Below are 16,188 nucleotides of genomic sequence, written 5' to 3' on the forward strand. Positions count from 1 at the left end.
ATAACACTGGGATGAGAGGAATAGGAACGAAAGGTCTCAATCCTGCCTCATTGAACATTTCCCCATCAACCACCATCCCCTTCCCTGAAGAAGCATCAACATTACCTGCCTAGATTTAAATTACACTTTAGAAAAATTACATTTAGTTATACGAAGATGAAAGTTGGAAATACTGATAAATGGAAAATCATAATATTGGGAAGAAACTGCAGATGCTGGTTTAAACCAAAGATAGACACAAAAAGCTGGGATAACTCAGTGGGACAGGCAGCATCTCTGGAGATAAGAAATGGGTGATGTTTCGGGTCGAGACCCTTCTTCAGACTTGATCATAATAGTAAATGTGCAGTGGGCCAAGACTCACTTTGTCAGGGACACCTGCAACACACGAGTTTTAATCATTCTTGAATTTGTACTCTACCTGGGAAGAAGACGAACTTTAACAGATGAAAGGCATTGACATGAAACATCAACTTTTTCTTTCCCCACAATTGCTATGTGGCCTACTGAGTATTTCCAGCATTCCCTGTTTTTATTTTATATGTCATTAATTTGTCAAAAACCATTAAAGACATAAATGTCTATCTTTGGTACAAACGGCTATTAGATTAAAGATTTTTCGATACCAGTGTTGCATTAAGATTTAGTCATTTTGAAAGTGTGCTGATGTACCTGTGACTTGTACACATAAACTCTGCTTGGCTACATACCAGTCTATTACCTTTCACAAATCTTGCACAAATGAGATGTTAAATCACTGAGTCGACATTGACCACAGATTACCCTTTCACACTAGTTCCATGTTATCCCACTTTCTCATCCACTCCTTACACACTCGGGGCAATTTGTAGAAGCCAATTAACTTACAAACCCACACGTTTTTGGAAACTGGTGCACTCAAAAGGAAATCCAGATGGTCACAGAGAGAAGGTGCAAACTCTACAGACATCACCCACAGTCAGGATTGAACCCGGGTCCCTGGCACTATGGCTGCAGCTCTGCCAGCTGCACCACTCTACCACCCTTCATGATTAAAAACTCTCCAAGTGAGAATCTATGCTATTAGCTGATATAGTCAATTAGAGATATTATATTTTGTTGTAGTAGAGATGGTTTCTTTTGTTGTTTTAGCTAATATAAAATGAATGCTTATTTTAGTGGAAAGCAGTAAGATGGATGCTTGTGGCAGAAATGTTATCCTTGGGAACAGAATGTGTTTGTCCCTTTACGAATGATAAGGAGTGTACAGAAGAGATGGGCTATTGTCCTCTCCCACTTCTCTGTCTGACTGCGAGTGCTGTGTATTGAAACAGTAAAGCAAGGTCATGCAGCTACGAGATTGCTCGTCTATAGAGATAAGAAAGTTTCTTTCTTAGTAACAACTCCTTATTTGGGTGCGTGTGAAAGTAGGAAAAGTTTTGAATCCACTCTAGGTAAATTGATGCGTTTCTCTAAAAACATGTGACTTATATTAATGGTCTGGTTTCTGAGCATGTGACCTGTATCAATGATTTTGTCTTCTCTGTAACCATGGGATTTGTATTAGATGTGTAATTGGTCCTTGATTTCTTTTTGTCACACCTCTCTTTTTCTGTATAAAAAAGTAAACAATCGTGGAGAAGTTGTTCTTCCCCTCCCCTGAGTTGAGATCTCTTCAGACACTAGTGTTGTGTCTGGAGATCTTCTCGGGAAGAACCCCATGGTGGAATAAATCTGATGTGCTAATCCAGTATCACGTGTGATTATTCAGACTGAAGGTAAAGAACTTGATTTAACACAAGTGTAACACAACAGACCACATGAAAACTAAAACTGCTGCTGGAAATATCTGTTGAGAGATAAATAATCCACAGATGTTGTCTGATCCATGGTGTTTTTATTTGAGCTTTCCACCATCATGATTTTCATTTTCAGACCGTAATTTTAATTTATCGAAACACAAGGAAATCTAGGCACTGCGTACTGGTTTCTTTCGAGCCTGAAGGTTACAGATCTTAATCCAATGCACAGTCCAGAAGATAATTCAATGCAATTATAATAGTGGTCAGGGGTACAGTTTTTCCAAACAGCTTAAATAACCAAATTTGTGCCTGTGTAGTTCAAGGAAGGGCAGAGAAGACTCTTGTGGTACTCTGGTCAACACATATCCTTCAATTATTACCACTGGAATTGTTGAAACAAGGAACTGCAGATGATAGTTAATATGTAAAAGGACACAAAGTACTGGAGTAATTCAGCAGGTCAGGCAGTGCAACTGAAGAACATGGATAGGTGACGTTTCAGGTCGAGACCTTCAGAGTGGAGATGGGTCTCGACTCGAAACGTCACCTACCCGTGTTCTCCAGAGATGCTGCCTGACCTGCAGTTACTCCAATACTTTATTCCCAGTGATATTGTGGTTGATTGGAGGATAAATGTTTACTGGGGTACTGCATCCTTGCTGTGTACAAATTGAAAGTTGCATAGGTTTTTAAAGCAATTAATTGATTGACTGAGACTTATCTGTACCCAGAGGTTGCACAGAGACCCTTAAATTAAAGTTCTGCTTTTTCATTCTTCGCAACCTTGAGGTTTACAAACCGTGACATTTACCTGGATTTGGCAGTTAACAGTCACCTCCTGAAAACCTTTGGATAATGGCCTTTAGAGATCTGGCCCAAACCAGAGATTTATTGCATCTGTGACACTTCACAGTTATATTCCATACCAGCAGTGAACAATGTCAGAAAAGACCCACAAGGTGATTTTTGAAGATAGATACAAAATGCTGGAGTAACCTAGCGGGACAGGCAGCATCTCAGGCGAGGAGAGAGTTGTAAATCTGTGGAATTCTCTGTCTCAGAAGGCAGTGGAGGCCAATTCTCTGGATGCTTTCAAGAGAGAGTTAGATAAAGCTCTTAATGATAGCGGAGTCAGGGGGTATGGGGAGAAGGCAGGAGCGGGGTACTGATTGAGAATGATCAGCCATGATCACGTTGAATGGCGGTGCTAGCTCGAAGGGCCGAATGGCCTACTCCTTTGTCTATTGTCTATTGTCTAAGGAATGGCTGACATTTTGGTGAGATCCTTCTTCAGACCCATTCCTTCTCCCCAGGGATGCTGCCTGTCCCGCTGAGTTACTCCAGCATTTTGTATCCATCTTCGGTGTAAACCAGCATCTGCAGTTCCTTCCAACACAGGTGATTTTTTGAAAATCTATTTGTTCCACAGAATGGAGATTGAACGACAAACTGAGAATAGAAGTTAGCTTGGTCCATACATAGCCATTGAACTATACAGGCACAGATCAATGACTACGAGTTTTTGTTTTGTAACATAAAATGACATTTTGCCTCAAACACTGAGGGGATGTCTTTTGTGATATTATTGCCAAAGCAGGGTGCCATAAAGCAGTGCAAACTGTTCAAGGTTAGAGGGGGCTGGCAGACAGGTTGCAGGCACAGAGGATGGAGGTTGTTGGTGAGCAACAGTCAAAGCAACCACATTAGGAAAGTTGACATACCTGGGTTAAAACGTGGTCGTAGAGATACTAGTCTCCCACTAGTCTTACTGTCTCCAACTACGTCCTATCTTTGTCCCGCTCCCTCCCCTGACATCAGTCTGAAGAAGGGTCTCGACCCGAAACGTCACCGATTTCTTCTCTCCCGAGATGCTGCCTGACCCGCTGAGTTACTCCAGCCTTGTGCGTCTAACCACATTGGCGACTTCTGCCGGAGCCTCCAAGAACGTTACCACTACATTGATCTGAAATTGTACTACGTACTTTGCAATGCATCAAGAAGGAATGAGTTTCCTGGACTGGTAGACACAAAATGTGGGAGTAACTCAGTGGGACACGCAGCATCTCTGGAGAGAAGGAATGGGTGACGTTTCGGGTCGAGACCCTTCTTTAGAGTTTCCTGGACTGCTTGATCTAGATGGCAGTGTTGCCCACGATTATCAATCTGTTTTGGATCAAGCTAACGACTGTTCTGGGTGTTAGTAACTGGCAATTGTGTCTGCAATGCAGATAGGTATGGGGTCCCACTGTAGTCATGCACAAATCTTAGTCACTGGCCGTGTCCAACAGGTATGTGGACTCGGGTTGTGAACAGAAGCTGTTGCGAGGGTAGTCAGTATAACTGCAACATGTGCAAGACCTTTCAAGAGGGGCAATGTGGAGGGAGTGGGCAGAAATAAAGCTCAAGAGCTGAGAGTCGAAAGGGTTATCTGCATCAAGTCCAGGATTCCAAATGCAACGTCACCTGTCCAGCACCAGGTTTAAGTATAACTGGGACTGCAAAAACAAGATGTGACAGCAATCCAAGAGAGGGAGGGAAGGGGTGGTGAGGGATTTAGAGGTGAAGGTTTTTGAGTTCATGCAAATATTCAAGGATAAAGCAAAATACCAAGTTGTAAATCATGAAGGGACAGAATTTAATGAAAATACACAAGGTCAGGCCCTGGGGAACTATCCACTGTTTGTACTTCAACACTGCCAGCACAACCTCTTTAATGTTCATATGTTTCAGGACAACACTTTCCTCCTCCTTGAATTTCCTAGTTCTGTGACTTTTCCCATGGTAAATACTGATGAAGATCTGCATTGAAGACCTTGTCCATCTCCTGTGGTTTCACACAAAGATGACCACTGAATCTGGTATTACAAATCAGGAGCAAAGTCCATCCAACACAGGGGATCTGGGGAGGTACTCTGGAGCGGGAAAGAGCGTTAACGTTTCAGTTCGACAGCTTTTCATCAGGTGAAAGGGGGAATATTTCCAACATTTCTCATTTTAATCACAATTTTGTACGCTGAAATCTCCTTCACACAATGGCCACAAGATGGAGCTTGGCTACCAAGTTTTAAACGGTGTATCTGAAAACTCATTCTTAAAAATGTTGCAGGCCTCGACTTGATGAGAGTACAGGCTTGTTTCAGCTGCTATTTTTCCAAAAGCTAGCACTTGATCAAGTTTAAAATCAATTGGATACAAAGAATTAAGGAGCCTTCATATTCCAGCTGCGCTTTTCCTGCCATTAGAAGTTATCCTAGGTTCAAGGTCCAGGCAGTTGGACACAGACGAATTTTCATAAGAATTATTTGCTGAGCTTGTGAAATGGCATGTAAGTACAATGTGGCTATTGTAGTCCCAATATTCTTGACATAAATGTTGAGCTAAATCACATGGCAAACCCTAACTGCACAGAAACATCTGTGATAGTTCAGAAGACAACAACTCACGTCAAAAGGTTTGGACATTAATAATAACACAGTAACACGAAGAGGGCCAATATGCGAGAGAAACATTTTTGGGCACCATAACTGAGGAAGGATGTGCTGCCGCTGGAGAGGGTCCAGGGGAGGTTTACAAGAATGATCCCAGGAATGAGTGGGTTAACACATGATGAGCGTTTGACAGCACTGGGCCTGTACTCGCTGGAGTTTAGAAGGATGAGGGGGGGACTTTGAAACTTACCGAAAAGTGAAAGGCCTGGATAGAGTGGATGTGGAGAGGATGTTTCCACTTGTGGGAGAGTCCAGGACCAGAGGTCATAGCCTCAGAATTAAAGGATGTTCCTTTAAGAAGATGAAGAGGAAGTTTCTTGAGTGAGGGTGGTGAATCTGTGGAATTCTTTGCCACAGAAGGCAGTGGAGGCCAAGTCAATGGATATTTTTAAGGCAGAGATAGATAGATTCTTGATTAGTATGGGTGCCAAGAGTTATGGGGAAAAGGCAGGAGAATGGGGTTAGGAGGAAGAGATAGATCTGCCATGATTGAATGGCAGAGTAGACTTGATGGGCCAAATGGCCTAATTCTGCTCCTATCACTTATGACCTTATGATAAAAGTTAGAAGACACGACTGGTATTCATTCAGAATAAAGACCCTGCAGGCATTAAAGACTTTGAAATTAATTTCCTGAGGAGGCAAGTCTGTGGAAGATGAAGAGGAAGCATTAATGTTCTCAGACTCATGCAAGAGAGGGATCCATAATTTGAAGTCTATAGAGTCATGGAGTCTTACAGCTTGGAATCAGGCCCTTCAGCTCAACTTGTTCATAGCCTCCTAGTTTTATAACTGAGCTCGTCCCATTTGCCTGTATTTGCCCCATATCCCGCTAAATCTTTCCTATCCATGTACTCGCGTAGGGTGCAGCATTAGCGATGAAGCCACTGGGAAGAAAACACGTAACTTGCAGACTTGCAGAGCAGGAAAGACCATCTGGCCCCGAATCTGTCCCTTTCACAGACACAGCGTCATAGTCATACAGCGTGGAAACAGGCCCTGCGGTCCAACTTGCCCATACCAACCAACATGTCCCATCTACAGTAGTGCCCACACCGCCCAACATGTCCCATCTACACTAGTGCCCATACCGACCAACATGTCCCATCTATAGTAGTGCCCACACCGACCAACATGTCCCATTAACACTACTGCCCACACCATCCAACATGTCCCATCTACAGTAGTGCCCACACCGACCAATGTCCCATCTAGTGCCACACCGACCAACATGTCCCCTCTACACTAGTGCCCACACCATCCAACATGTGCCATCTACACTAGTGCCCACACCATCCAACATGTCCCATCTACACTAGTGCCCACACCATCCAACATGTCCCCTCTACACTAGTGCCCACACCGACCAATGTCCCATCTAGTGCCACACCGACCAACTTGTGCCATCTACACTAGTGCCCACACCGCCCAACATGTCCCATCTACACTAGTCCCCACACCGCCCAACATGTCCCATCTACACTAGTGCCCACACCGCCCAACATGTCCCATCTACACTAGTGCCCATACCGACCAATGTCCCATCTACACTACTGCCCACACCGACCAATGTCCCATCTAGTGCCCACACCGCCCAACATGTACCATCTACACTACTGCCCACACCGACCAATGTCCCATCTAGTGCCACACCGACCAACATGTGCCATCTACACTACTGCCCACACCATCCAACATGTCCCGTCTACACTAGTGCCCACACCGACCAACATGTCACATCTACACTAGTGCCTACACTGACCAACATGTCCCATCTACACTAGTACCCACACCGACCAACATGCCCCATCTACACTAGTGCCCACACCGACCAACATGTCCCATCTACACTAGTGCCTACACTGACCAACATGCCCCATCTACATTACTGCCCACACCGACCAACATGTCCCGTCTAGTGCCCACACCGACCAATGTCCCATCTACACTAGTGCCCACACCGACCAATGTCCCATATAGTGCCTACACTGACCAACATGTGCCATCTACACTAGTGCCCACACCGACCAACATGTCCCATCTACCCTAGTGCCCACACCGACCAACATGTACCATCTACACTAGTGCCCACACCGACCAACATGTACCATCTACACTAGTGCCCACACTGACCAACATGTTCCATCTACACTAGTGCCCACACCGACCAACATGTACCATCTACTAGTGCCCACACCGACCAACATGTCCCGTCTACACTAGTGCCCACACCGACCAACATGTACCATCTACACTAGTGCCCACACCGACCAACATGTGCCACTGTTCTTCTGATTGATTTTACTGATTGTACGCCTCCATGTCACCTTTCCCTCAGTTAACAATAAACCATTCTAAATTTCCATATCATTATCTATTTTGATCTGCTGTTTTCACGCCTTACATTTTTATATCTCTCCCTCTCCCTTGACTCCCTCTCTCCTGACTCTCAATCTGAAGGGTCTCGACCCGAGACGTCACCTATTCATTTTCTCCAGGGATGCTGTCTTACCTGCTGAATTACTCTAGCTTTTTATGTCTATCTCCCACCGACACTAGATATGCCAATTCATTTAATTACTCTCTTTTACTTTTACATATTTAAAAATATATATATTTTTTTTTTGTGTACAGGTTGCTACTGAATATACTTAACAACCCATCAAACAATGCATCCACAAATACTATATCATAACTTAGGACACGTAAAGGTATACATTCCGAAAGAACGGACACTGGAGATTGTTGTCAGCAGAAGAACTTACCCTGCTGTGAAATCAGGACAGAAGTTCATAAGAAGTTTGGAAACGGCCTCTAACTTCTGAAATTAGCAGCAATTATAGATCCACAATGTTCAATGAAGATTTGCATAAAACATGGATAGTAGGAAAATCATAACGAAGAACAAACTCACAAAGTGTGCGCTTGGCTGGAAAAATACCCAAATCGTCAAACTATGACGAATAAATATGGATCATAGAGCAACTAGGAGTTTTAGCGTTCTAAAAAGAATTTAGAATTCATGAATAGCTTTTGTACAATTACCAAAAAGATAGAGAGCCATAGAGACATACAGCGTGGAAACAGGCCTATCAGCCCAACTTGCACACACCAAACAACATATAAAGCAGAGATAGACAAATTCTTGATTAGAACGGGTGTCAAGGGTTATGGGGAGAAGGCAGGAAAATGGGATTAGGAGGCAGAGATCAGCCATGATTGAATGGCAGAGTAGACTCGATGGCCTAATTCTACTCCTATAACTTGTGAGCTTGTGAACAACATGCCCCATCTACACTAGTCTCACCTGCCTGCGTTTGGCTCATATCCCTCTAAACCTATCCTATTCATGTACTTAAACAAAATATTATTAACATGGAATATTTGTCATCGGCCTTGGCCTATAGAACACCCATTTCCATTAATCCTACATGAATCCCATTTTTATTCTCTTTCTTTCCCCATCAACGCGTTCCAGATTCCACCACTCACCGAATACCAGGTGTAATTTACAGCAGCCAATTTACCTGCAACTCACACGTCTTTGGGTTGTGGGAGGAACCTGGAGCATCCAGTGGAAACCCACCCATCGCATCACTCCATCCATCACCCGTACTTTGGAAAATCGGACTACCTGCCCACGTTCCTTCTTCTTCCTCATGGGCAATGACTGCAGTGTGCAGCACCAGTGAAGAGGATTGTTCAGAGCTGGCCTGGGAAGGCAAAGGAGCAACTGCTTGGACTCGGTAGATTGGATGATGTTCAAGGACTCGGCATCGGAACTGAACGAACCTGCTACAGTAGTTACTGACTTCATAAGGAAATGTGTGGGGGAGTGTGCTCCTACCAAGACTATCTCAGTGTTCCTCAGCTAGAAGCCTTGGATGACCCATAAGATCCACAATCTACTGAGGACCAGAACTGCTGCATTCAAGTCAGGAGATCTGAAGTCGAACGATAAGTCCAGGTACAAACTCCAGAAGGCCATTGCGAATGCAAAGAGACACCTCCAGACTAAACTGGAGGTACAGACACATGCTTGGCGACCTTGGCAGGGCTTGCATGCCAGAACTTCCTTTACAGTGAAATCAGGTAGCTCACGCAACAGAGAAGTATCACTCCCAGCCAAGATCAATCCTTTCTATGCTTGTTTCCGAAGGGGGAACAATGATATACATTCACAGGCCCCCACATCCATCGATGTCTGTGATCTCAGTCTCTGAGGCTGAAGTAAGAAGATCCTTTTTGAGGGTGTGACCTCAGAAAGTGTCCAGCCCCGATGGTGTACCTAGCCACTTTCTTTACTCAAAACCTGCGCGGATCAACTAGCTGGCATTTTTGGAAACATTTTCGAGCTCTCACCACTGTGGTCTGATGTCCCAACCTGCTTGAAATCATAAAATCCGTGCCTAAGAAGACCAGGTTGACATGCCTCAACAACCACTGACTGTAGCACTCAGATCCATCGCAATGATGTGTTTCGAGAGGTTGGTTATGATGCAAATCAACACTTGCCTCGGCAATGATCTGGACTCAAGCCAATTTGTCTACCACCACAACAGATCAACAGCAGATGTGATCTTGATGGCTCTCCACTCTAGGCTGGACCATAGCACCACATAGTTCAGGCTGTTGTTCGTCAACAGATCAGTGTTGAATACCATCATAGTTCCCAAACTCATCATCAAACTCACAAAACTAGATCTCTGCTCTCCCCTAAACAACTGGATTCACAACTACCTCATCAGCAGGTAGACACAAAATGCTGGAGTAACTCAGCGGGTCAGGCAGCATCTCAGGAGAGAAGGAATGGGTGACGTTTCAGGTCGAGACATTAGCAAGACCAAGGTGCTGGTTGTTGACTTCAGTAATGGAGCTAAGGGAGCTTGCATCTATTCTCATTGGCAGGAGAGAGTCAATAGCTTCAGGTTCCTAGTGGTACACACTTCTGATGATCTGTCCTGTGCCCAGCACATTGATGCAATCGCAAAGAAAGTCTACCGATGCAGGTCACCGAATACTCTATCGAACTTCTACATATGTAGGGTGCAGAACATACTGACTGGTTGCATGGTTCCGAAATGTGGACGCTCAAGAACAAAGGAGGTTACGGGAAGAAGTGAACGTTGCCTGGTCCATCACAGGTATTGACCTCCCCGCCATCGAAAGGAGCTACAGGAAGCACTGCCTCAACAACATCAAACCGCACCCCACCCTGGCAACAATCTCTCCTCACTGCTACCATTGGGAAGATGATACAGAAGCCTCAAAACCATTAGCTCCAGGTTCAAGAATAGTTTCCTCCCTCATTTATCAGGTTTGCAAACTATTCTGTACAACCCTAACCACAATCCTACCAAATCACCTTGCATTGTGCATTACTATGGTTCCTCGATCTACATTGGTTTTTGCACTATCATGGTCTGATTTACTTGGAATAGGTGATAATTTATTGCACATTTATTGTTGTTGCTGTTGTTGTTACATCTAGTTTATCTACAAAGCTGCAACAAGAAATAATTTATTTGTTCCAGTTCATATGGGGTGTGTGTGACAAATAACCACACTGTCGTGAGTCTGGAGAAGGTGCAAGCTCCCGGTTAGGAGTGAATGCTTGTCTCTGGCACTGTGAGGCAACTAGCTGCTCGCTGTGTTGGACTGTATAAGGAGCTGGACTACAATGTGAAGGATTTTATCCATGCTTTTCACAGCTGATAGCCAATGGGTTCACAAATCCGCAGAAAGATGAAGGCATCAAAAATAGCTCAAACTTGAACTGTTTTTGAATATTATCCATAAAATGTCATTTACACATTTGAAAATATCAAACTGTTTTCCTAAATTTATCTTCTTGACTCAATGGTTCCCATTAGATTGATTATTTCCTAAGCCGTAAAACAAACCGTTCCAATACAACAACATCGAGTCAACATGAAAAGATCATTCCGCCTGTTCCCACTATTATTCAAATCCAAATTACACCCGACCTTCATTAATCTTAGCTCTGCATTGCTTGATGTAAAACAAAGTTTCAATTTGATGGGATTTTAAATAGAGGATGTGAGGCCTCACTGAAGAGCATGGAATATGGGACAGGCAAATCCAGATCATTGCCTTCAGTGCAAGGCAGAGGATGCACATGGAACGTAGCAAGAATGTAAAGTTCATCAACAAAATAAGAGAGTAAAAAAGGAATGAAATAATTTGTTAATCAAACCAAGATTGAGACAATTGCACTTGGTCTGAATAAAGCACGGCTGGGCACAGTGATGGGAGAATTGGAAGAGTTTCAATAACCTAAAAGGATCTTTAGTTTCGTTTAGAGATACAGTGTGGAAACAGGCCCTTCGGCCCACCAAGTCCATGCCGACCAGCGATCACCCGCACACTAACACTATCCTACACACTAGGGACAATGTACAATTATACCAAGCCAATTAGCCTACATGTGAAGAAGCCGGAGATCCCAGAGAAAACCCACGCAGGTCACGGGGAGAACGTACAAACTCCGTACAGACAGCACCCGTAGTCAGGAAGGAACCCAGGGTCTTTGGCGCTGTGAGGCAGCAACTCTATCGCTGGTCCACTCCGCCGCCCGTTCTCTTCCCTCAATTTCCTTATCCAATTATATTTCAGTGGATTTATTTACAGAGTTACAAACTAGTGAGCCACCTTCATTGAACGTACCTCATGGGGGGGGGGTCATATAAAATAGAGAGAAGGTGGTAGTACTGTGCAGTTTAACAGCCATCATGCTTTGAAAATGAGTGTCAGGATCCACAGAAAATACTTACTATTCTTTTCCTTGAGTTTCCAGTTAGACAAGGCAATGGAAGAGTTCCCGACACCTAGAGCAGGAAATATTAACGGAGAAATCAAAAGCAGCACGCAAGGAGAAGAGCATCAACGAGAGCCTACTCCCTATCATCCAAAACGTTGAGTAGATCAACCAATATCGGCATGATGAAAGTATTATGAGAGGTTTACCAGCATTTTCCTCATGAAAGGACTTGGGGTTTAAAATAAGATTGAGAGTATGGATGCTGTATTAACTAAAATCTATGTTAATGTATCTCTGACAATTATCTTCGGGGTGTTAATCCATTACAGATTTGGGATCCATTTCTGAATACTTATTTCTGTTCATTTATGGTTGATTTAGATGTACAAAACAAATGGTTGTTATTAAGCACTATGGTGCTACAATACTCTCTGCTCATTTCCAATTATGTCCGGAAGTATGAATGGCCATCAGTTATTTTTGATGTTTATTTGAGCAGAGATAAGACAGGTGTACGGAACAGGTCCTCCCGCCAACATACATTTCAAGAGGTGTTTTCTCCTATATTTTCTTCCTTAAAATGAGAGAGAGGTATTTTAGTCCAAGTGTATAGTCAAGGTTTGCAAGAAGGAACATTAGATGCTGGTTTACACTGAAGATAGACACAAAATGCTGGAGTAACTTAGCGGGTCAGGCAGCATCTCTGGAGAAAAGGTATAGGTGACGTGTCGGGTCGAGACCCTTCATCAGCCCTCCGATGAAGGGTCTCGTTCCAAAACATCACCCTTTGCCATTTGTAGATCAGGTTTGTTTTTCACACAATACATTTGGCTTTGCCCTGATCCCCAAATGTTTATGAACCACACAAGTGCTAATTAAAAGGACCTAAAATGCTGCCATGGAACAGGTTTCAGATCTAATGGTACATTTCAAACTACGAACATCCGGGCAAACAGCCATTCAACCGGATAAGAGGGAAACAGCATTTAAGAGAACTAAGCATTTAAGAAGTTTCCCATAATGCTGGAGTAACTCAGCAGGTCAGGCAGCATCTCGGGAGAGAAGGAACGGGCGACGTTTCGGGTCAAGACCCTTCTTCAGACTGAAGAAGGGTCTTGACCCGAAACGTCGCCCATTCCTTCTCTCCCGAGATGCTGCCTGACCTGCTGAGTTACTCCAACATTTTGTGAATAAATACCTTCGATTTGTACCAGCATCTGCAGTTATTTTCTTATACTAAGAAGTTTCCCAAACTAGCTGTTCTTGCTGAGAAGATAACTAAAACAAGTTTTAAATGTCCAAGGTAAAAATAATTTTGTATTGAACCAAACAAAATTGCACTTTCAAAGAACAAGCACAGGCACCCCATAGGACAACGGAGGGGGGCCGCCAAGAATTAAGGGGGACCTGGAGGGGGGGCAAGGTGGGGGCTGGGAAAGGAGTGATGAGCACTTCTTGTAACATTTGTGTACTTTGCATGCAAAAACAAAGATTTTCACTGTGCCTAGCTAGGTACAGGTGACAATAAATCATCGTCATCATCATCACAAAGGTCTCTGCTCCACGCTTTAAGGTTCTATATGTACTACCATAATTATGCTGCATACTTGGCCTGCATTCGACTGTTGGATATGCACATCTGAGGCCAACGTGCACATCCGCACGGAGTCATCAACCTCAAACATTAACGTTGCCTCCCTTCCCACAGATGTGGCAATCTGCAGCATTTTATACTTTTATTTCTGAACTTAACGATTCATCCCAGAAGTAATGTCACATAAATATTATTTTGCAAAAAGAAAAGCGTAGTTCATGAGTCATAAGGACCACTGGTCAACCGCACGACCCAAATCCAACCTCAGTAACACCATGGCCCACCTTTTGAATTACAATGGACGTTTTCCAATTGTGTTTTGTGCAAATGCCTTGTTTTCTGCAGTCTTTTTCATTTCACTGACTTGCCGAATTTCTAAGTGATTTATGTAGAGGGCGCGGGCGGCATGGGCGCGCAGCGCGGTATAGCTGCGGCAGTACAGCGTTTACGGTGCCGTTCCATCCTGACTACGGGTGCTGTCTGTACGGAGACAGTTCGCTTCACGACCTGCGTGGATTTTCTCCAAGAACATTTGTTTCCTCCCACACTCCAAAGACGTACAGGTTTAGAAGTTAATTGGCTTGGTATAAATGTTTAAAAAATTGTTCCTAGTGTAGGATAGTGTTAATGGCGGGGATCGCTGGTTGGCTCGGACCTGGTGGGCCGATGGGCTTGTTTTCGCGCTGTATCGCTAAACTAAACTAAACCTATGCCTTTGTATGTTGTGCCTGCGAAGCTGCTGCATGCAGATTTTCATTACCCCTGCACCTCACTGCACTTGTGTATATGACAATAAACTCACCCTGACTGGACTTGATAACCCTGGTTTGTGCTACGTAGGATATATGGAACTTGTCACAATTCCTGCGTTTAAACAACTGGAACAATTACCAAACAGAACTAAAAAGGAGAAAAAAAGGACAGAAAGTACTGGAGTAACTCAGCAGGTCAGGCAGCATCTCTGGAGAACATGGATCGGTAACGTTTCGGGTCGGGATCGTTCTTCAGAAAAAGACAAATAGGTACCTGATAGTTTCCTTGAGTGGGAGTTGGTCTTTGGTTTCTAGTTGATGGAAGGCGGTGATTCAACGCGTCCTCTGATGAATTGGAATTGTTGTACAGGGTCAATGCTGTCCCTGGCGCCCTGAATTCCCCACCGGTGTAGAATACACTTCCAGACGCATCCCTTGCTCCGGCCTGTAATGAACCGGAGCTAACATGCCTCGCCGGCGTCACCACAGGTGTATTCGAGCACTCCATTTCCTTTGACGTATTTAGTTCAGAAACTCTGGCGTTCTTCATCTCCGAGCTCATTGACGCAAGCTCCTCCTCCCTGGCGTACTCATCAACATCTCCAGTTTCCATGGCAATAGAAAAGCACCCACTATCCATCTGGCAGGAGTTCCGAAATGCATAGTCGCTTCTGTTTTTTGGGGAGTGCTCGTTCCCCGCCAGCGAGTAGACATCGCGAATCTGTAGAGAGCTGACACCGGGGTCTCCTGGATTCCTTGCAGCCTTCGCATCAGAAACACAGATGGGCATACTTCTTGAGAAAGGAGGCTCAGAACTGAGTTTCCGAGGACACTCCCCGATGGTTGAGTTAAACTGCTTTGGCCATCCTGCGAGCGACTTTGTCGTTGCTGTCTGTGCTCTGTTTACTTCAGACTGCACATAAACAGGACTGTAATTTTTTGCACTGGCCACGTACATGGCGTTAGAGGGACTGTGGAGGTTTAACGGTCTCGACCCAGGCGTTGTGGGGTTTTTAGCGACAGGTTGTCTTTGACCGGAGACGTGCTGTAATTCCATCTCCGCGACGTTCCGCCCGGTTGGCCTGGGTGCGAGCGTGGAAACATCGCACCTGTATCCATCCTTCTGGTGAGACAACCCTTGTCTACTTGCAGAATGAGTGGAATTGAACACACCAGTTACCATTACGTTTCTGCACGGTGATGTGAGAATAGTTTGCTGGCACTGGGATGGAGAGACAAGGCCGATATTTTTCACAGGAGTCTCAGATTTTGCCACCATACCATTACTCGCTGACCCCTGTGTGAGAGGTGCATCATCCAAACTGTACTTTGTAGAGTTCAATTTCCTTCTTTTATTCCCAATCCAAGTCTGCAAAACAGATGTAATTGGGCAAAAGTTTATAAATTTAACATTCAATAAATTAAGAACAAACTTAAATGAAAAACTTCAAATTCCATAAGTTCATAAATGATAGGAGCAGAATTAGGCCAATCGGCCCATCAAGTCTACTCCGCCATTCAATCATGGCAGATCTATCTCTCCCTCCTAACCCCATTCTCCTGCCTTCTCCCCATAACCCCTGACACCCGCACTAATCAAGAATCTATCTATCTCTGCCTTCAAAAATACCCATTGACTGGGCTCCACAGCCTTCTGTGGCAAAGAATTCCACAGATTCACCACCTTTTGGCTTTTAAAAAAATCAGTGGAACCTGCTGAAAATAACAGAACAAATGTAACAAAATAAACACATTACATTATTGATCTTGTTACTTTTTTAACAATCAATAT

General features: G+C 44.1%; 1 protein-coding gene across 10 annotated transcripts in view; it reads right to left on the reverse strand.

The window, feature by feature from the left end:
* hdx (highly divergent homeobox) overlaps positions 1-16,188 on the reverse strand; it is a 96,729-nt gene that overhangs the window by 35,375 nt on the left and 45,166 nt on the right. For 4 of the 10 annotated variants that reach the window (XM_078412046.1, XM_078412047.1, XM_078412044.1 and 1 more), the window contains 3 exons: positions 14,671-15,765; positions 12,064-12,117; positions 8,797-8,982 (listed from right to left, as the gene is read on the reverse strand). In XM_078412046.1, coding sequence (XP_078268172.1) covers positions 8,797-8,982; positions 12,064-12,117; positions 14,671-15,765 — 1,335 coding nt within the window. The remainder of the gene's footprint in view (positions 1-8,796; positions 8,983-12,063; positions 12,118-14,670; positions 15,766-16,188) is intronic. The other 6 variants (XM_078412053.1, XM_078412050.1, XM_078412049.1 and 3 more) reach the window with 3 other exon arrangements.

This window comes from Rhinoraja longicauda, chromosome 15 (assembly GCF_053455715.1).
Source record: "Rhinoraja longicauda isolate Sanriku21f chromosome 15, sRhiLon1.1, whole genome shotgun sequence".
Classification (NCBI taxonomy): domain Eukaryota; kingdom Metazoa; phylum Chordata; class Chondrichthyes; order Rajiformes; family Arhynchobatidae; genus Rhinoraja; species Rhinoraja longicauda.